We start from the raw sequence: 23,151 nt of genomic DNA, 5'->3' as shown, positions 1-23,151 counted from the left end.
TCAAATTTTGACGCTGGACTGAACTCAGTGAAGGTCACTCAGTGGAAAATTTTCGCTTTATACATTTATCACTGTTGCTTTTATATATCACAGTACTGTTTATATATATACGACCTAGCTTTATATATATACACACAATTCTTTATATATATAATTGTAATTCCTTTATATATAAAGCTGCTTATTTTTATATATTCGAGTTAATCATATATATATATATATATGTGTGTGTGTTTTTATATATACAATGAGTTTTTCTTATATAGACTTTTCTTTTTATATATCTTATGTGGCACTAACAGGCTTCCGTAAAAACCGGACACTGCGATATTTTTTGGATTTAACTATATATATATATATATATATAAAGAAAACAAACAAAAAATTGATGGAAATTATATATGATCATTTTTGTGTTGGAGTGCATAAGATGACAGTGTGGGATACTGACTAAGTATTATCATTTTCTTATCTGAATATTTTTTGATAAAATTTATGATAAAGCATCGAAACAAATCTCAATAAACCGATAAACCCAAATAAATGTGAAATTTTTAAAAATCTTTGTCTTAAATTGTTAAATTAGCTTTTATTCGATAGTTATACTCTTTGCTTAATCAAAGTATGATACTAAAAATATGTTCATGTACGTTACTCCATATGTGTAGATATCTTTTAATAGACAGCTTGGATTTTAAAAAAATCCCAGATTGTAAAAAACCCAGTTTTAGCTCAACTGAGCTGTAAGCCAAAGTGAGATTTTTGATAACATTTTGTCTGTCTGCCTGTCTGTCCGTCTGTCCGTCCGTCAGTTCGTCCGTCCGTCTGTCTGTCTGTGATTTTTTCAAATTTTTAACATCTTCTAAATACCCATGAACCAATTTCAGCCAAACTTGGCACAAAGCACACTTACGCAAAGAGGATTCAAAGTTGTGAAAATTAAGGATCACGCCCTTTACAAGGGGAGATCATTAAAAATAATTAAAAATTTTGCAAAATTATCAAAAATCTTCTCAACAATCACAATTTTGCCTGGAAAGCTGAAACTTATATGGAAGCATTCTCAGGAAGTGTAGATTTGTTAAAATCATAAACCCCGAGGGTAGGGTGGGGCCACAACTAGGGGTTGAAGTTTTACATAGGAATGTATAGAGTAAATCATCAAAAATCTTCTTCTCGGAAACCAATCAGCTAGGAAAGCTGAAAGTTATGTGGAAGCATCCTCAGGTAGTGTAGATTAAAAGTTGTGAGAATTATGACCCTCGAAGTAAGAGCGGGGCCACAATGGAGAGTCACATTTTTACAAAGGAATATATAGAATAAATCATTAAAAGTCTTCTTTTTAGAAACCAATCAGTCAGGAAAGCTGAAACTTATGTGGATGCATCCTAAGGTATTGTACATTCAAAGTTGTGAAAATCATGAACCGCGAGGGTAGGTTGGGGCCACAATATGAGTCGAATTTTTATATAGAAATATATAAAGTAAATCATCAAAAATCTTCTTCTCAGAAACCAATCAGCCAGGAAAGCTGCAACTTATGTGGACGCATTCTCAGATAGTGTAGATTCAAAGTTGTAAAAATCATGACCCCTGGGGGAGGCGGCAATTGGAGCGAATTTTTATATAGGAATATATGGAGTAAATCTTTATCAATCTTTTTCACAAACCAATTGTACAGAAAGGCTGAAACCTGCTTGGAAGCATATTAGGGTGAACTCAAATGTGTTCAAATTATGATTCCCGGGAGTAGGATGGGGTCACAACGGGGTGAGGAGGGGGGGGGGGACAGATTTTTAAATAGGAATACATAGAGAAAAAGAGACAAAGGAAAACATTTTTAATAATCCACAAAAACTTATGTTTTACATATGGTTGACATATTGCTGATTGTTCAAATTTGTTTTGACTCCCGCACCAGGACAATTCTGTGGTCTCACAAGGGGTTCAGAGTTTCATGTAGGTTTATATCCCAACAGGCTTGGGGCGAATTACATTGTAAAGTAATGTATTACATTACCATTACTTCATGAATTTGGGCATTAAATTACCATTACCATTACTTGATTTTCTTGAAGTAATGCATTACATTACCATTACATGAGTAAAGTAATGCATTACCATTACCATTACTTTGTTTAAAAAAGTAAAGCTAATAAAGAGTTTTTGCAAATGTTTCAATTATAAAACACTCTTTATCGCAAATCTTACTCGGGTGTATTCACTGCGACCGATACACTGATGCGTTGAGTGACGACACTATTGAGATCGCGAGCTACAGTTTTTCAAACAAGCGTTTTCATGGGCTGTTTAGTACCCGCCCACTTAGAGCGCGGATTTAGATCATTCCGGTCAAGATGGAAGGGCTCGAGAGGTTTCTTCGAGATATAGATGAAGATCTTGTGTGTTATAAGGAAGAGTTCATCAAACTTGCTGTAAAAAGTGATAGCACGTTGAAGTATTTACGACCACATGAGGTTGAGAGCATGAACATACCTCCTGTTTACAAACGCATGTTGATTGACCGCATAGTCAATCTGCAAACCCCTGGTACGAAAGAAAAGTTGAAACAAAAATGTCTTGACGAATTCATGTTACCAAAAACGCCCAAAAGATTGAAGTTCGGGGATCTTGATGCCCCCATCTCTAACGCTACCCCCACGACTGTCGCCGAAAGACATGAAAGACGTTCGCCAGCTGCAGCCGCTTCTCGAGCACCGGACAATTTTTTAGAACAAGAAGTTGACCGTCTAAATGAAGAAAGAGATACACTTTCTGTCTTGTTAGTACACAAAAAAGACGAACTTAATGATCTAAAACAAAAACCAAATTTACCATCTGCCATTAGTATTCCGGGAAACCCCATCACCAAGTCCTCGTGTGACAACTGTCACCGAAAAGGTCATCGATCGATTATGAACCGGGGTAACAAGTCCTGTCCATTCATGAAGTGCGAGGGATACCACGCTTGCGGGCAGGAGGGGAAACACCCAGACCACAAGCAGTCAGTGACAGAGGCAGGTTTAATAACGCATTAACACACCACACTTACAAAAATGTTGCTTGTGATATTCATGATAAAATCTATTATACATATCAGTTTTTATAAACCTCCCCACATAAAAAAAAAAATTCGTAATAAACAATTACATAGTTCCATGTGAAATATGCACTGCATGCTTTTTTACCAGTTTATATGTCAATTTACCAAAACTTCAAATATTCATAATCATGCTGTGTATTAAGATAGCATGACAATGATGATTATAACTGTAAAATTGAATATATTAGTGTCATCACTAACCTGTGACTATTTCATTTTAGGTAACAAAAGAAATCCATGATGTCGAAAGAAGACTTAAAAATATCAACGATGAGCTCAACAGCATAAAAATGTTTCAAAAACATAATAACACAAACTTTACAACAGCTATGCGCCCTATTTTAAAGTCCTTATTTTATATGAAATATGAAGGGAAAGATGGTGCCCAAAATCTGCAACGAGACTTGCGATACATCAAGATTGCAACCAACAGTCAAATTCCTGAAGATCAGTCTCTTGACCATATCAGTAACCTCATAAGTAAGGGAAAATCCAGGGTATCCAGCACAGTTGACCCATTTGTTACATCAGAAAATGTGTCGAAACAAAACGCTGATATCAAACCAGATTGCACAGGTTATAGTAGCCCATCAGCGTCAGCATCAGCACAACAACCATTACTACAGAATTCTCCATTTCAAATGGCACAGTACAACCCATATTTCCCTACTTCTCCTTATCAGTATGTCATGTACCCAAATCAGTGGAATTCCATGTATGATGTGTATGGAAATGGCTATCCTATGTATCCAGCAAATCCCACGACATCTTCAACAGCTCCTGCATGTGCTGCAAATCCACCTCTGCCTTTGGATTCACCCCCCAAAAATCCACCATTGCCCAAGGACTAGTAAATCGAGAAGATGGAACATTTTTGTTCGTTTGATGTTATTTTAAGTTACTTGTATGATGATGATGAATATTTTGAGTTGAGAGGAAACAACACAAAAATATTTCTGTAATATTCATGGTAGTTTTTGATGTATTTTGAAAATGTTTTGTTGTCGATCAGAAAAGACCAATTCTGATGAAATGTTACACACTAGTTACACAAGATTTCATTTCAGAAATAAATTTGATCAACTGTAATTTTCCATGTGTGAAATTACAACAAGTTAAATGTTATAGATAATAAAATTTAAAACAAGATTTATTAAATATTTAGCCTTAATTCATCACATGTTGAAGGCCTGCTAGTTTTTATACTGCTTGCAAAGTTTAACTTTAAGGGACAAGTGTAAGATCTCAATGTCTGTCTAAAGCCTTAAGGTGGAATAACATACCTTGTAAAAGTCACTCAAATTAACAGTAAATTATCTGAATAAGAAAGATAATAAATAAACTGTACGTGGCAAATAAGCAAAATCCGAACTTGGGATGTACGGAATACAAGCCTTGACACTTTATCCACCCGGCTATGGAGTAATTAACATGTTTGTCTTTAAAACCCTTTTAACTAAACGAAATGCCATTACAATCAGAGATCATCAATTTTGTGATGTGTTATTCCACCTCAATTTTGAAAGAGACCTGCAGTGCATTGACTTTTGGAAGTGTACATCATTGATCACTGCCTATGCCTAATATAAACTATGACCTGGCTTTTTAACTGGGAAAAAATGATGATAAAATTTTATTGGCACAAAATTAAAAAACATAAAATTGAGATTTTATTTTTACCGATTTTCAATTTTCAAATACGGTAGTTAAATTTCAAGTTTGAAAAATAAAAAAAAAATTCCCTCCCTGCTGAGTTTTGCATCCCCAGGTGGCAATTTTAAACAAGCATTTTTTGAATGATGGCCCTATGATTGGATTATTTTCCAAACATTATCTTTTTGCAATATATATAAATCACTCTATTATTTTTTTTTATAAATCTTAATGAATTATCAGAGACTAGTGCACTGGTTTCGGAGAATGTATAATTAAATTATGCTGTCAATTTGTTAATCTCTGTCATTCCAACCATAAGGTCTTTTTTTTTTTTTTTATTGATAATTGATTTTCCAAGACTTCCCAAACATTGGATCCGTAGGTTTTATGCCACCAAACACTTCTACCTCATAATCAAACAAGATAAAATACTAAAAAAATTAATAAACAATATATTTAATCTATTAAGATATCTTGATGAAATTTCAATTTATTTGAGCAGATAATGTGATAGTTTGGCTGATCATTCACCCGATTATTTCAATACTACTGTATCCAATCATTAGTCAATTTTTTTGAGCATTAGGGACGATTTTTAGATCATTCATATTGATAGAAGTCATTTTTTTTTAAATGGTTCAGCCCTAGGGGTGAGAGATCAAAAGTTCAATGCTGGGTAATGATGTCTGTGGAAAAGGGGTGTGTTTCAGTCCTAAATGTATATTTGACTTCCAGATAAATATACAACTTTACATGGGCCTCACATTAGGCTTTTTGAAGTGCAGTAAATATTAAAAACTTGTTAATGCACCTAAATCCATATCAGTCACAATAAAAAGCAAATGAACAGAGTTCTTAATAAAACTGATTGGAGATTTTCTGTCAGAGATTGAACCTTACATCCTGTACCTTAATTATTCAGAATTAATCAGCAAAAAAAACCCCATGAAGCATTGTTTATTTTATTCTTTGTGAATTTTATAAATCTTCATACCTACAAAGAAAATGAGCAATTTGACATTCTAGTAGCAAATGAAAATTGCATACTACATCATGTATAACCACATCTTTTGAAAAAAGATGGCATGTAACGTTTCAATACTGAATGGTCAAGTGCATTTACAATTGCAAGTTCAGTAAATTGTGACACAAATTTTTCATTCCGTTGCAAATGTTGTCTCATCAGGCCAAATACACACTCTGTGACATTATACTCTGGACAGTATGGGGGCTGGAAAACTAAATCAACACCATGATTGGCTAACAGTTCTCTCAATAACCGCTCTCCTTGCCTTTGATGATGGAATCCGCAGTTGTCCATGATTACAACATCACCACGTTTAAACATAGGGTTCCCAATTTCATTTTTTTCAGCTAAGGCTTCATTGAAGAATTCAATCATTTCTAATGCATTTGAGGCCCCATTTAATATGTTGAAATGATTTATTCCAAAAAAATCACAACACACATTTACAGTTAATGTAACAGAGCTAGCATATTGTTGAACTTCAATGGCGCGCTTACTTGTATGAGAATGTCCATACGAACGATTTCCAGATGTTGCTACAATAGATGCCTCGTCAAAAAAATGCATCTGTGTAAAATCATAGTTTAAAAGTGTTGATAAAAAAGTGTCTACCCTTTGTTCGTGGCCTGGTCGTAAAGTTTCAGTTGGGATGACGGTTAGCTTTTTGTGCGAAAAATTAAGCTCTTTTTTCAACACACGCGATATGCTCTTTACCGACGGCACATTGTCTAAGGTACATATCTGAGAATCAAGCAATTTCTGACGAATTTCTTTGCAATATATGGATGGTTTCTTCCATTTCTGATATTCAATAAATTGGAGAACAGTCTGTGTGGTTTTCCTTGGTCGTTGAGAACTTTTTCTCTGTGTTTTTACGATGTGATTTCGTTCATAATCTTTCACAACATTTATACAAGTGCGTAAACATCGTCCCGTTTCTTTTTCAATTGCTCTATAACTTTTACCATGCAAATACAACTTTATTATACGTTTTCTCTCTTCCTCCGATGTGTGCTTCCATCTAGGCGCCATGTTGTCAAATATACGTGGGCGGGTCTATAAAAATGCACCAATCAGATTCTTTGTTGCATATCGCAACTGTAATACAAACCAATTTGACAGTGTCGTCACTCAACGCATCAGTGTATCGGTCGCAGTGAATACACCCGAGTAAGATTTGCGATAACATATCTACAGGTTCATGTTCAGTATCAGATTCAACTTCAATGACTATACATGTATATACAAGAGTCATTCTTTATTCGCTCAATATATAATCATCTTGTGGCATTATGAACAACATCTATACTACTATATTAAAATAATAGACTCGAATTTTTAGTCTTTAATACCGAGAAATCGGAAGAATACTGTCTTTTGTTTTATATATTTTAAACATCTTTGGTACTTGAAGATTACCAATTTGTTTTTATTTTTTCTCAGTTAAGCTTCGCTAATTAATAATCAACGAATATTCTTCAAAAAATCCCGGAAATCACCTGGAATTTTTGGATTTTACAATCTTGCACTTGCGCAATACATTCACACTAACGGGATCTTTAGTTTATATTTGTTTCCACAATATCACATCTGCCTGAATAAACTCAGAAATGATAATACAAATACGGGTAAATTTTCATTGGACTTTCGCTATATATTTTGTTCATATAAATTAATGATTTCTTATGAGAGAAAGTATAAAATAACAAATATACATTTCAACTAAGCACTTACTTTCATCTTCGTGATGACAAAAAATATTTGATTACATGCAAAAATGTTACATTATATTTGTTAGGAGAGTGAAGATAGAATATGTGTTATCGTAAAAATGAATAATGTCCTACAGACCCAGTTTTACAAAGAATATACGATTACGTTGGTGAAAAGGTGTTGAGTTCTTCCATTCTATGGATTAAAATTTTTAGTTGAAAGGTATTTGCAGTCTCAAAAAGGTTTGTTGTGATGTATTTGACTGTTATTTTCAAGGCAACATCATTCATTAACTTTCTCCAAAATCGTTCCAGAGCGATTCTGCAATTTTCTGCCACTTTACGGGTATAAGTAAGGGAGGGGCTTTTCCCGAGACACAGTTAGGTTATTCAAACTAAGGAAAGTGTAGTGAAATTAATAGCATTATTGTAGGCTTATAGCTTTGTTATGTAAATGTCAATAATAAGGTGTATCGATGTACCTATTTCTAAATGTTCGATATGCAATGTCAACCCGTGCACGCACGGGTCAAAGTCTAGTATTACATAAGTTAAAAGATATTTATAGACATTTGGCATGATACAATATCAGATATAAAATAGAGACACAGAATTCATGCATAATAGAAAACAATTTATGGAATAATGTTGTGGTTATTAAAAAGCTAAATAGATATTTCCCCCAGATTACACAAATCTTTATAATTTTGAACACTTAATTGTATTAATTTATAAACAGAGGGTTTTCCCCAGTTATATTTCTTCATATAATTTAATCGGATTTCTTTATGCTGAGGACACTTTAAGACAAAAGATTGCACTTTATGATCAAAGTTTCAAAGGTTTAATCTTTTAACTGCATCCTCATTGCCTCAAGCCACGGGTTTTGTGTCCATTCTATTATCACAAACATTTGTGGAAATAATATGGACACAAAACCAATGGCTTGAGACGATGCTGCATCCTATTAGTTTAAAAATCTTCCAAGTTATACTAAATAAACGTTCTACAGGAGCAGTGGAAGCTGGGACTGAAAGATTGTTTGACAATCTTTATCTTAGGATAAACTGCAAATTAAAATAGAAAAAATACATGAATCTTGTATTTTCTATCAGTCCAAACTAATGTACTTAATATACGAGAGAGAGAGAGAGAGAGAGAGAGAGAGAGAGAGAGAGAGAGAGAGAGAGAGAGAGAGAGAGAGAGAGAGAGAGAGAGAGAGAGAGAGAATATTTATTTATATTGGGTAATAATATTGGAAGTGATTTTGATTTTCATCATGGATGGACAGTGCATTCATTTTGCCCTTAAAAGTGCATGTCTGTCCTCTATTCTATTGGGACATGGCGTAGGGGAGGGAATTGGGGTGTTTAGCACTTCTTATAACAATAGATTGTTTTGACACTTAGGTTATCCTGGGAGCATAGTGTGTTGTTGACACATCTCTATTAAAGTGCAAACTAATTGGAGTAAATTGTTTAAATGATTAAAAACTTTTAATAACAACACTCATAAAAATATGTTGTGATTACGTAATATTGGTTACGTAATGTAACGTAAATAAAAATATCCAGTTTTAAAATTTAGAATTTATTAAAGTCCATTAAAGAAACATCATATTAAAAAGAAATCCAAAGTGAGAGTGTAAAATAATTATGGCAATAAACAGGGAATCACTGTGAGAAATGGATAAGGGAGAGGAGGGAGATGTCAACATGAGAGATCACAAACAGATGCGGCAATGTATTTCTAAAATGATCAAACAAATTAAATTTCAAACATAAAATACCACTCGGTTTACAAAAGGAAATTAATTCAATATGAATGAAATATATAAGAAAGTTGTCTTTATCAATAAAATATACGTATGTATATAACATGAAACTGTGTTGTTATAAACAATTGTAAAATGAAATTTTATAAATCTTTTTAATAATACAACTAACACATTTTTATTTCAAGAATTATTTCTTTCTTCTTTATAATAAAGTTAATCAAATCCAGTTTCCGCTATTCATTTATTCATCACATTTTTTAAAGTAAACATGCATAAATAGGCATGGTAATGCAAAGTAATGCCATGTAATGCCAGCATTACACTCAGTTTTGGAAAGTAATGAATTACATTACCATTACTTGTAATGCTAATTTTGTGGCATTACACATTACTAACATTACTTTGAAAACATGTAATGCATTGCAATGCATTACCATTACATTTAGCATTACCCCAAGCCTGTATCCCATATATGAACAATTATTAGGATCTTGTTGAAAACTACGATGCTTAACATGTGATATGACATTCTGTCAGAAAAGGGACTTGATTATAAACATAAGAGTATCCAAAGAAAAATGTATTTTATTTTTATAGGATCTACATGTATTCTACAACATTGTCCAGATTTTTAGTATTATGACTACATTAAGCTGATTTTATCATGTCTATTTTTGCTCAGATGAGCAGTGTGGCCCATGGGCCTCTTGTTATTATTATTACATATCGTTATTAAACGTACAACTATAAACAATCCCTTTTTGCAGAAATAAAAAACAAAGAGGTACAGCAAAGTGGTTTGTCTCCAAAGTCGACCTTTCTTTAAAAATCAGAGATTTCAACATGCATGCGCTCGAGTACTTGATTTTTGCCTGGTATTACTGATCATTGACTCGGAATGCCTTGGGTGGTTAGGTCATCATTAAGAAAATAAAAATAAATATAAATTAACATTTTCTACGCAGTGGGGTTTAAGCAAGAATAGAGCTTATATATTCTCTAGAAAATTTTCATATACCTAACCATATACACCATAAACCCTGAGTTCTTAAGTATACATCTAATGTATATCTTTTCTGTCACACCCGACTCATCCCTATGCCAATGACAAAAAGTTACGCCAATGAAATATACATCGACACGATTTTAAATCAAAATTCTAATTTGTTTTACGTATGAATTGGTTTGAATGATTGACCAAATTTGAATGTTAGAAGTCAAGTTATATGAGAGATACGGAGGTAAGAATTCGTGAAGTAAACAAAACTAGAATTTATATTTGTTTATAGATGATGTAAAGCTTGGAATTACCATTTTTTGACAAAATGACTCGTGGGGCAAAGAAAGTAAACTGACTCAATGTTTTGATATATAATTTTATAACAGAAAAAAGCAACAACAATTGACGGAAATTTATATCAACAATGAATACATATGTACACAATAACAAGGCGTGAGGTTTGTTTAAAAAACAAAGAATATCAAACTATGTATCTTGCTTATAACTCAATATTTGAACTTCGAATTTTGACAAAACATTAAAAATACCCAAACTACTCATCGAAATAATACGAACTGAAAAGCAGAATTTAAAATTCTGAGTTCAAACCGTGTCTAAAACCCTTTTGACTACAAATTCATCTATATATTGGCTAATACTTTTATTGAGATGTAGGAAAATAGTCACCTAAACAATTGACCCGGTATTAATTTCTAAAAGAAACAGAGAATTGTACGATGTTGTATCTAGGATAATGAAAAAGAAACAAATCCCTCCGTTCTGCAGTCATGCCATAAGAAGTTGCATTTCTATATGGGGTGAAGTAGTTGATGAGTATTGTCCCAACCATTAAACATAATATGTTCTCACTTCCGAAGGGCTTCGTATATCACGTGAGGGAGAGATAAGCAAACAAATAGATTAATAACATGTAACATTAATGTACAAATCACATTTTTAAAGGACTCTATCTGGTATGGTCAAATATCTGCCCCCAATTTAACCAATTTCTAAATAGTGTCATATAAAAATCAAATCTTCATAAATCATTGTACAGAGGATGCCTATCAATTTAATCTTAATTTTAGTCATCATTGCTCATTTGCTGTTTATTTATGACGTCGCCTAAATTGCAGCAAATTTGCAAACAAATAAAAAAAATGTATGTTTTTTTTATTTTGCATTCGGAAGTATAGATTACAGGTCTGCTCAAGTACGATTTTAACATAATTATGTTTTCGTCATATAATTATACACATCATACTAAAAATGGTTCTTGAGCAAACCTGCGCTCGATGTTTCCTAGTCGAAAACTCCTTGGAACACCCATATTTTGGTACAAAACATCAATTTATCAAAATAAGACAACCTTTATTACGTCATTTCTACATTATGATGTCACTGTGGTGATAACCTTTTACACACTAATATCCAATATGATTACATAGTCCTTTCGAACCAAAACTATGATAATTTGATTTAAGATAAATTGTAACATGTAGCTGACTTAATTTTGAAATTATGTAATACAAGGTAAAGAAATACCAGACAACATGGGGAAAGATTTCATCCTTGGATTCATGGAAGCATCACGTGGCCCTAGTGGAGATCCTTCACGAATACCGTTAAAATTATTTATAACGACTTCCAGTCTTGGTACTGTTAGCGTTTCAATATCAGCTCCATTTGCGAAAGATATTTACCCTGGAGAAAACATAACAGTGACAAAAGGGGTTGTTAGACAGGTCAAACTGCCAAAGTCTCTCAGAGTTTTAGGAACAAAACTATCCCATAAAGCTGTCCATATAAATTCATCGGATGAAATTGTGGTTTTCGGCGTTAACAGTGCCACTTTCTCAACAGACGGATTCCTTGGAATTCCAGTTGATGTTTTAGGATCACAGTACTTTGTGCCTTCCTTCTATTCGAATAGACTAAGATTCTGTAAATCTGCAATTGTAATCGTAGGCACAAAAGACAGAACCTCACTGCAAATTAAGATTAAGTCAACAAATGATGGGATAATCATTCTTGAGAATAAAAGGTATGAGAATAATGACTGGCTTAATACCACTATCAGTAGGTTTGAGATATTACAACTCCAATGTCGAGGTGACCTAACAGGAACCTTTGTTCAATCATCACAGAAAATATCTGTTTTTGGAGGATCAACTGTGACAGACATTGGAACAGGAATGACTAGAGATCACATCGAGGAGCAAATACCTCCGGTGAATGTTTGGGGTAAACGTTTTGCAATAAGTCCTGTTCCTCATACAAACCCTAATGTCTTCAGAGTTTTGGCAAGTGAAGATGACACTATAATTACGATAAACAATCATGGGATACATACATTACAATCTGGACAGTTTTACGAAACAAACGTTTCAACTGCTGACTTTATTTCATCCAATAAACCTGTGTTGACAGTTCAGTATGTTCCTAGTGCACATGCTGGACAAAATGGCGATCCTGCTATGACTCTTGTTCCACCAATTGAGCAAAGCAATGTCTTTTACTCTTTCTTGACACCAAAATCATCCCAAAACGAAACCTTTAAGAACACGTTTAATTTCTTGATGGAAGGTCTGTCCTACAAGGAGTTGATTCTTGATGATAAGCTCCTCCGACGGGAAGATTTTTTCAGTGTTGCTCAAATAAATAATATATCAACCGGTTATATTAAGATCCCACATGGCAGTCACACCTTGAGACATTCATCAGGAACATTACCATTTGGCGGCATTTTATATGGTGGAGCTGATGTTGAATCCTATGCGTTTCCGGTTGGTCAAAGATTCACACCAATCAATCAGGTATTAAGTGCAAGATGATAGTGATTGTAGAAAATGGACAAAGCGTTTGTAACGAGTATTTTATGTAACAGACGTTATACACTTGTAGAATGATAAATTGCATCTAATTCAAATTTAAACAGCATCAGTTTGATTTAGTTACTGTGAACATGTAATGCAAATCACAATTTCCCAAATTGATTTCAAAGAGGTATAGCGCCTTTTCCCATTATTTCACCTACACCTGTGTTCGGACGGAAAGTACCTGTTACTAAAAATAGCTTCAGGAACCTAGTTGTCGCAATATGCTTTTCGAAACCTGGATACCTGTACTGATTTTATAATGGTGTCTCTAACAACTGATTTATCATAAATTCTGTGTATAACAGTAGTGATATTCTGAAACGTGATAAGTTCAAGCAAAATGCAATGGATCTAAGTGTAAATAGAGTACATGTATAGTATAAGTGAAGATATATATATATATATATGTATATATATATATATATATATATATATTGGGTGTGCTCATACTAGGACTGAATTAAACAAGATAATTTTTAAAAAATAACAGAAGAAAAGATACATGTAACTTAACCTCTCTATTCTGTTTATGTTTCAATTTAAAGTGAAAAAAAATACTACTTAGTGAATTCGATCCAGCGACCACGAAATTAAAAAGACCTCCGCGTTACCACTAGGCCACGCATCTAACATTATGGGCAGATGCATTTTCAATATAAATGGTTATATACAAAATCGTATTAGAAAAGACACTAATTGAGATATTTGTCTAATTTTTCAGTACGAAGACCACGTTAAACCAAAACTAGCTCTATGTAAACATGTACTACAAGTAGAACAGAATCTTAATCGGATGTCTTTAGTTTAGAGCGGTTCAAATAGTCAAATATCCAATTTTTTATCGTATACTAACTACTTTCCTATATATACTTAACACAACCCGAATATTTTAATGTTGTCGTGTAAGATGATTAAGACTCTTAGAGCATGGTGATTGTGAAATTTGCGTTCTTTTGAATATATTTAAACTAAATGTTGTATAATATTAAAAATGTCTGATTTGCAAAAGGCTCTATTTGAGGCCAAATTGAATATAAAGTGCGCTATACTTTTTTGATGCCAAAAAGACTACATGTTATGGCATTCAAGTAAGTTTGAAATTTATTTTCGAATTCTTCCCGCAAATAAATCGACAAACTTTGCCGCGAGTTTAAAATTTTGTTTTGTAACATATTTTGTATTGATACTCGCATAAATCACCAAGAGGTCTTCTGTATTTAAATTTTCTTTCTATTGTATAGGAATGTCAGCCTCAACCTGTGGTAGTTGGCGATGGTTTAGACAATGATTGTGACGGACGAGTGGATGAAGAGATATGCAATGATTATAAAGGTTAACTGTAATTATTGATCATTATTATTTCAATGACATGTAAAATATTAAATAGAGACTTATAAACTTCAAAGATGAGGTTTTGTTAGCACTTTTATTTTAAAAGACCGGCAGGTATAAGAAAAAAAAAACATCATTCAATGGTCACAAAATCAAAAATGGTAAATTTCAGATGAAATTACGAGAACAAATCTAGAAACTTGTTGTATACTGTTGGTAAAAACTGAAATCAAATTAAATGCATGAAATGGTAAAGAAAAATTTGTGTTTGTAGACAATGATGGAGATGGAAAAGAAAACGAAGATTGTGTCACAGAACTCAGTAAGAATTAAAGCTTTTTTGCCCTGAAAGTCTAGTGCATTGCTGTAAACAAATAAAATAAATGAAGTTACGCAAAAACGTATTCATTCATCCACGAAGCTTATAGATACCAGTTCCTTTTGATGACATGATATGATATGCAGCTATTTATTTTGAGGAACGACAACGATTGCAACAACGAAGCTAACAACAACATCCACAAGTTCGACAGCCAGATCAACTACACCAACTATATTATCGACACGGACCACGACAACAAAACAACCAACGACAGAGAGTGAGCAAAGTATGATTTTATTACTTATTAGGCACATAATTTCACATTTTTCACTCACTTATTGTTTGCTTCAAACCTTTAATTTGTTGTCTCAGACTTTGTTCATATTGTCCAGTGAGTAAATGTGGAAATAAAGGCTATTTTTTAAAGAAATAAATTGTATTTTTCATTGAAATTCTAGTGAATGGCCGAAAGAATATAAAATAAAATGTAGTAATAATATATATTAATTCATACACGAAGTTCATTATTATTGTTCCATTATGATAAGATGATATGAGATAATATTATTTGCTATGACATGACATGACATGCCACCCTTTATTATAAGGTACGACTAAAATTGCAACAACGAAGCTAATAACAACATCCACAAGTTCAATAGGCAGACCAACTGCATCAACTACACAGACAATGACAACAAAACAACCAACAACAAGGAGAGAAAGTATGATTACATTTTACACTGATGGCGGCACATAATATCATATCACTCATTGTTTCTTCGAGCCTTGTACATATTGTCAACAAAGAAAACACTTGGTAGAATATGATATTTTCCTTTACATAAAAGGGGACAAAGGGAGCTCAGAACCTAGGCACATGTCTTATTTATACTTTTGATTGCTTTCATACTAATGAATACAAGGAGAAGAATAAGACTTTTAAATGATAGCAGTAGAGTTTTATAGCTTTTTAGCCTCAAAAATGTATTATTCTATAAAAGATTTTTTTCACTTCAAATTACTCTCAGTTCTTAACCTTGAGGTCAGAGCATTGGGTGAAATATAAAGAGAAAGTGAAGCATATTGAAAGTGATCCAGTCAAACTTTTTAAAGATAACTTTTCTGACTTTTTATAGCTGTTTTATTCCAGACCTTCTTCTTTTCATTCCTGCATTATTATTATCAAACCTTCCATTTATTTCTTATGGAAAGTTTTGGAAAACACCACATATTTTAGAATTGAACTACTTGTTCATCAATGCTCAAGTGGTAAATTTACTGGCAAGTAACTCTATAATATCCCTCCCCCTCCAAAGGATTATTGCAATCAATACTAAGTTGGTTCATTCTGCTACAACCATCTTCGTCATTTATAGAGAACAAATATTTGATAAAAATCACAGGGTGAAAAAAAATCTGTAAGCAAGTCCTTAAAGGTGGCGTAAAGCTGGCTTAAAGGATATACAATCTTTAAGCCACCTTTAAGTCACCTTTAAGCTGAGCTTATAGGTCCTTAATGTCCAAACTTCTTTATGTCACCTTTAAGCCCTATTTAAGCCACCTTTAAGCATCTTCAAGTCGCATTTACGCTCCCTTTAAGTTGTCTTTAAACCATCTTTAAGTTCACTTTAAGTCAAGTTTGATCAAACTGAACAATAAAAACATATATAAAATGCAAAAGCTCTTTTATAGGGATGGGAGGGGGTGATCCGAATGATAATACCATTTCTCTCTCTCTCTCTCTCTCTCTCTCTCAATCTCTCTCTCTCTCTCTCTCTCTCTCTCTCTCTCTCTCTCTCTCTCTCTCTCTCTCTCTCTCTCTCTCTCTCTCTCTCTCTCTTAGTTCAACCGGTTATTAAGATAATGAACCAAACATGCATGATTTAATTTAAAAATCGGTTTGTATGTATTTTTTTTTTCAATTTTAATTATTTCTAGGTCTCATTCTAGATCTGCTAGATACATGTTAAAGATGAAAAGACTCTTAACTGCCCTTGTTATATGGGGAAGGATATTACTGCTTTGTTTTGTCTAGTTTTGTTCGTTTGTGTATATCTAATTAGAGTCTATTGTTTGTCCAACTTAAGAAAACCTCTGGAACTAACACAGAATATACAAGATATACACAACAATTGTGTCGTGTGCCCAGGTGCACGTTTGTGTATATCTAATTAGAGTCTATTTTTTGTCCAACTGAAGAAAACCCCTAGAACTAACAAAGAATATACAAGATCTACACAACAGTTGTGTCGTGTGCCAAGGTGCAAGTCAGGGTTTCTAAAGGCGTTGAAATCTTAGTATGTACGTGTAAACGTCTAGTGAATAAAAGTTTATTTACATTAATAATTCATTTTCAAAGTATTATTTCCTAACTATGGGTTTTAAAAATGTTACGTCTACAAATTAAAGATACATGAATGGTACATCATACAATTGTATGTACAAGTATATGTATACATCATTTTCAATTGCCACATGCAGTAAATATGTCACCCGTAATTGGTAATATTGTTTGTTATAGAATTGATAGTATAAAAATCATGTATACCACTTAAATATTTAAACATACTGGAACGGCGCCGTGATCATAAAAACCGGGAAAATTGCGTAGAACTAATACCCTAATAGTTTTAATGCATTTAATAAAAGAAATGATTTCATCTTCTTCCTTGCATTTCATTTAACGTTAGCTATGAACTAGATGATCGTTTGTCTACTCGGTTTAAGTTTATTTACTAAGTACGCCTATTAGTAAGCCTAACGGTTTCCATTTAGGTATAATATATTTTTTTTTCACTGAAGACCAAGTTCCGTATTTCATTCTATATATATGCATGCATGTAATTTATAAATTAGATATAATTGATTGTTACAATTTAAATGGAAGTCAAAATCTTTTCAAGTAAAAAATACACATTGAATACATTGATTCAATATTCACTGATATATAGGATATAAAAACCACATTGAATATGTAAGTTGCCAGGGCGCAGAGGAAGGTAGGTGATGCTGGTAAATGAAGGGTCCCGTATTTGATTCTCGTCTCGGGCGTTTTTTTAGTTTATTTTTTTTTTTTAATTTTCTAGTACAAAAACTGTTTTAAATACATTTTTCTATCATTATCATATAGTTAATACATTTTGTTGGTAAATTAAGCATAAAATAGAATTAAAAGATTTTTAATGGCTTAAAGGTGGCTAAAAGGTGGCTTAAAGGTAGCTTAAATGTGGCTTAAAGAAGTTTGGACATTAAGAACCTATAAGTTGTCCTTAAAGGTGGCTTAAAGATGGTCTTTAAGCTACCTTTAAGCCATCTTTACGCTTTCTTTAAGCCATCTTTAAGCAACACATATAGCTTAAAGGTGGCTTAAAGATCGTCTTTAAGCTACCTTTAAACACCTTTAAGTTATCTTTAAGGAGAACTTAAAGATGGTCATTTATCATGTGATTGTCACCGGTGTAAGAAAGCCGATGTGTGTCAACACACTTTTTCAATAATTAGCATTATTTATTATTATAGCATCAGCAGAAGTCTGCATTACTTAAGTTCATTTAAAACATAATGATTTGATACTTATTATATCCTTCCCTTATTTGAATACTTAACAATTTCATTACCTGTGAAATAAACATACAAAAAGGTCTTTATGTAAGCTATTTTTACACATTTTAAAAAAGAAAAATCTATTTGAATTAACAAGTGACATATTCTTGTAAGTATGATAAAAGTATTTGATTACTACAAAGATAAAACCCCCAAAAGCTGTGATCTTCAGTTGTAACACGATATCGACCCAGACTTTTAATTATCATCAGGTAAAGCAACTGTTGCAACAACATCATCAGCTGCAAAATCAGCAACTTCTCCACTCAAAACAATTAATATCATGAAAGAGACCACAACAGGAAAGCTGCAAACAACAAAGACACTTCAAGGTTTACAGTATAACAGAATCCTATGTAGATGCTATTGTAAAAATTGAAATATTATGTGTCTATAAGCTATTCAAATAAAATGCAATTATTACCTTATGCATTTGTTAACGTTTTCGCCACCAATCATTAGAAAACGCCAAAAACAAAATTGCTATGATATCCCGAAAAAAAACTACTTTTAAAAATCATTCAAAATTCATTTAATATTAAATTTTAATTTTCTCTTGTACATATTTCTAAATTTTTCGAATTTCCCTCTAGAACCTAGCATATTGCACCTGTAATTCTAAACCTTCAATGTTGGCTGAAACATCATATTAACAGTAAAACGATCTATTTCTGCATGGATTTTGGCCTAGAAATGCGTCAGGGTAGACTTGCTAAAATATTTTGATAGGTGTTGATCAAAGGAATAATTAAGGTATGATTTTTTTTAGACAGACCCCTTCCCTAAGGTCGAAATCTGCCAAAACCTATTTTTAAAAAAACGTACTTGTGTTATAGTGGTTAATATATTTGTGTTTCATTTGTGAGGTTTGAATTGCTCAGATAGTGTCACCGCAATCACTTATTGAATACCAAAAATATTCTTTGCATCATGGTTCGATTTCACTTGCTTGCAAGACTTTTCTTTCTTTCTTTTTTTTAAATTTTTGGTTTGTATAAAAACCTTTCTTTTCTTACATTGATGAAAAATTATGTAATGAACTCAAAGCAAATACCATAACTATACCTAGGCACGCTATGTTTGAGAACAAGAATTATTCACTCTGTGTTACTAAAAAGGTGCTACATGTACATAAAAAATCATGCTAAGGAAAAACTAGTAAGCTAAGGTGTTATGTGATCAATAGGACGCGGTGATGAGCACAAAAAAAAATTGCAGCTTAGTTATAAGCAAATATCCAGGCCGAATTTACTGTGTTCAATAAACCCAATATGGCAGCGAGGAGTATTTTGTGTATTTTTAAATAAGTGTTATTTTTTATTATGAGAAAAATATATAACGTCAGTAGCCTGTGAAGAGAACAAGGGCATCGTCGATTGACAACAAGTGGTTATATTATTTTAATGAATTACTGACAATATTCCATAAACAGATCCTTTTTCTAAGCTGTAGGGCTATATTTCAGTATCGACACAACTTTTTAAAAAAATAATTTTGCATTTCTTACAGCAATGACAATTTTCGAAATCAAATGTATCATCTTTAAAAAAAAATGAGTTGTAAAAGGACATATATACACAAACGGGATTAGCAACTTCCTACCACCATGTTTTCTATTATTAAAAAAAAACACGTACGTTTTGAAAAAAAAATTCGCAAATTTTGCGTTATTCTCCTACATTAATAACCACATATGCATCGCGTAAACATCCGTACGAACGAGAGACAATGATATAAGATTTTGCTTGTCAATCTTTGTGATATAATTAAGTTCAAATAAAAATAAAATCTTGAAGCAAACGAATGTGTCTTTCCTGATTAAACGGATCTATCTCATAAATTTTGAACTATCATCTTCAAAACGGAATGAGATACATGTATTAGAAAAAATGAATACCAGATTTTAACATCATTTTGGACACGGTATATGTGAGGATTAAATCACCGTAACTATGATCCTATACGGAATGAAGTAAAAAAAAACACATTCCTTATTTTGAAAGGATATAGATTTGGTTTATGTTTTAAATAGAATAAAAGAAAATTGATGCATAAAACGACCTTTAGCGTCTAGCAAGACTTTCGAAAGTTGCTTATATGTCCTTGGTTGTAAATAAACGCATATGAAGCCCATGTATAGGATTATAGCAAATAAACTGAAAATAAAATTAAAGATAATAAAGTAAAAAAAACCAACGTCCATAACTCATAATGCGCGGAAAACGATTGTTAAACTGTTTTAAACCACTTTACATTTTAACAATCAGAACCTAAAAGTTTATTGTTTATGGCCTTATATCAAGAAATGGAACGGAAATCGATATGCTATTTGTAAAGACTGGCAATATAGTTCAATTTTTTTGTTATATACACTTGATCGTTCGGACTGAAAACGCAAAACTTTTCACTCTCAGCTAGATGTCAGTAACATGGTGGATATATGAACGTTTCTCTTAACAACATGTTAATCATAATATCTGGTCAATTATTTCCGTTTCTTTATTCAATAAGTTTTTTAAAGGTATTTATTTGTAATCAACGTATAAATGATTCTACTGAAATGAATTAATAAAAGCAAAAAGTTACTACAGAGAACTTAGATGATAGATTAAATAGATGTAATACATTGCATGTCATCGAAATTTTAACTTCTTTTAAACGCGTTTATTACACCTTACTTTAACGTTTGAAAACCGTACACGCATATAGTCTTGAATTGTTATATCTTTGTCATAATCACCCTTGTTTGTCGTTTGATTTTCTGCGTTGATATTACGTCCTATAACCCGGAGGAGCGTGCTTTCATCATTTAGAGTTACATTCATTTAATCAATTTCTTTTCAACTGATTAGATTCAATAAATTCCATGAAATTATAATTCTAAAAATTAATAAGCAGACTTCATTCAAAATTTTTCACACAAAAAAATAACGTTTAAAAATGGAATAAAATATGTGGTTGAACCCGTTTACTTATAGAAATTTTACATACACATTTTTAAAATCAAAGTCTGGTGTATATGTATGAAATGTCTGCATGTTTTTAAAAATACTGATGTATATGTATGAAATGTCTGCATGTTTTTTAAAAATACTGCCTTATGATTTCCAAACTTTATTTTTTCTTTTTGTTTGCTTCCACTCAAATTTACATTTTAGTATTATCATTTCATCTTCAAGTGAACATGGACGAGATAAGGCCACAGTGGTTCACTTTGACGGAGATCGGAATAATCAGTGGCGTGTCTATCGTTGTATTGGGTGCTTTTGGGATGTGCTGTAAGAAATGCTGGGGTCTATTCAAAGACCGGGATGATGATGACGATGAAGATGAAAAACGACATAGACGAAAGAGAAGGAGTACGACCAAGCTGCCTATCGGAGCCCCTAGTATTCGACCCATGTATTTATAGATTTCAGCCTATTTAAAACAGAAGTAACGCTTTTTATTATGTAGGGATTCGACGTACATTTTCTAAAAGATGTGATAACTTTTTTTATTATAGTATCTTATGTTAAATTGCATTCTGAAATAAATTTATGGGTTTTTATTATTTCATAATTTTAACTTAGATGCCATGAATATGGAATTGAACCGCTTTTCAAACGTCAAAAGTCCGTTGATACATTGGATTAAACATATGAGTTTCATCTTTGGTAAATCAGCGGTTTCTTATGGACCAATAAAATCTGAATAGTTACTTTCTTACGACAGCAATTATTTTTGTCAAGTCTTGTTGTGAAAAGTCAGATTTTTTTGGTCAGAGACGTAGACGTCATAAAGACGTTCACTAAAAGTTTACCGTGTCGATATTTTGAAAAAATAGTTTATTTAGTTTATTTAAACACGTGAATTCTGAACCGGAATAAAGAGAATCATCCGACTTCACTAAACTGTACACGACGTATTGCTACCACATATCAATTAATTTACAAGATCGTACACACACTGTGTGCTTGATGGGTATAGCGTTATAATAAGTCTTGTAAATGTTTATGCAAGTTTAATTTTTTTTCCAGGATTAAAAAGTTATCAATGATCATAAAATTTGTGTTTTACGCCATCGCATTCGGTCTTTTTACCCAACATATAAGAGAAATTACTGATTTCTTTTTCGACACTTATTTCATGCTGATTGAATGGAAACAATCTTACAGCAGAATTCTGTAATTGGATTTATTATCTGTGGATTGCTGCAATCTATTCATAATTAAAAAAATATTCCTTGGGCCGATTTCCTTATTAGCCCCTCGACCCATGTTTCATCGATTAACAATACTTTCTATTTTTGATGAAGATAATTTATAAATTGATTGTATATCTCAATTATACATCCATTATGTTCTGTTTTGCTATAACTTACCATCTGACACAAAGCCCTATCAAGAAGTAAACAATAAGACAATTCAATTTATCTAACGTTGATAAATCCAACGGGCCAGACTGCAGTTTAGTAAGATCCTAGCCAAAAAAGAAGAAGAAACATTTAGTCACCCTCAGCTAAAATTGATGCATCGTTTAATTAATACACATTATTTTGAAACTAGTTTATATTCTTGGATCTTTCTGTTTTTAATAAAATACCAAGTCATAATTATATTTATTATCATAGGAATAAATCAAGTGATTTTGCATTCAATTCATATCTTTTTTATCTTGCCTAATGTATTGCTTCAATCTTAGTATCAAAGCATTAATATTGATATCGTCCATATTTATCTATACTAAAAATATAAA

The 23,151-nt window shown here is 32.4% G+C and overlaps 2 protein-coding genes across 2 annotated transcripts; both read left to right on the top strand.

The window, feature by feature from the left end:
* The first annotated feature begins 2,200 nt into the window (after nt 1-2,200).
* LOC117690478 (uncharacterized) lies at nt 2,201-4,245 on the top strand. Its single transcript, XM_034474783.2, has 2 exons — nt 2,201-3,017; nt 3,325-4,245. Exons 1-2 carry the CDS (start codon nt 2,358-2,360, stop codon nt 3,952-3,954), a joined length of 1,290 nt encoding a protein of 429 aa, XP_034330674.2. The 5' UTR covers nt 2,201-2,357; the 3' UTR covers nt 3,955-4,245.
* A 7,573-nt stretch (nt 4,246-11,818) lies between these two features.
* LOC136273214 (uncharacterized) lies at nt 11,819-21,826 on the top strand. Its single transcript, XM_066077538.1, has 5 exons — nt 11,819-13,091; nt 14,396-14,486; nt 14,761-14,808; nt 14,966-15,094; nt 21,594-21,826. The coding sequence occupies exons 1-5, from the start codon at nt 11,829-11,831 to the stop codon at nt 21,824-21,826; spliced, it is 1,764 nt and encodes a 587-aa protein (XP_065933610.1). The 5' UTR covers nt 11,819-11,828.
* The last annotated feature ends 1,325 nt before the right edge of the window (nt 21,827-23,151 follow it).

This window comes from Magallana gigas, chromosome 2 (assembly GCF_963853765.1).
Source record: "Magallana gigas chromosome 2, xbMagGiga1.1, whole genome shotgun sequence".
In the NCBI taxonomy this organism is placed as follows: Eukaryota; Metazoa; Mollusca; class Bivalvia; order Ostreida; family Ostreidae; genus Magallana; species Magallana gigas.
The sequence above is the reverse complement of the archived record's forward strand: the minus strand, read 5'-3'. Positions and strand labels throughout refer to the sequence as shown.

Coding starts and splice junctions, on each gene's coding strand:
- LOC117690478 (XM_034474783.2), top strand. CDS start 2,358: ATGGAAGGGCTCGAGAGGTTTCTTCGAGATATAGATGAAGATCTTGTG. Junction 3,018..3,324: donor ACAAGCAGTCAGTGACAGAG/GCAGGTTTAATA, acceptor ATTTCATTTTAG/GTAACAAAAGAAATCCATGA.
- LOC136273214 (XM_066077538.1), top strand. CDS start 11,829: ATGGGGAAAGATTTCATCCTTGGATTCATGGAAGCATCACGTGGCCCT. Junction 13,092..14,395: donor GATTCACACCAATCAATCAG/GTATTAAGTGCA, acceptor TCTATTGTATAG/GAATGTCAGCCTCAACCTGT. Junction 15,095..21,593: donor AACGACAGAGAGTGAGCAAA/GTATGATTTTAT, acceptor TTCATCTTCAAG/TGAACATGGACGAGATAAGG.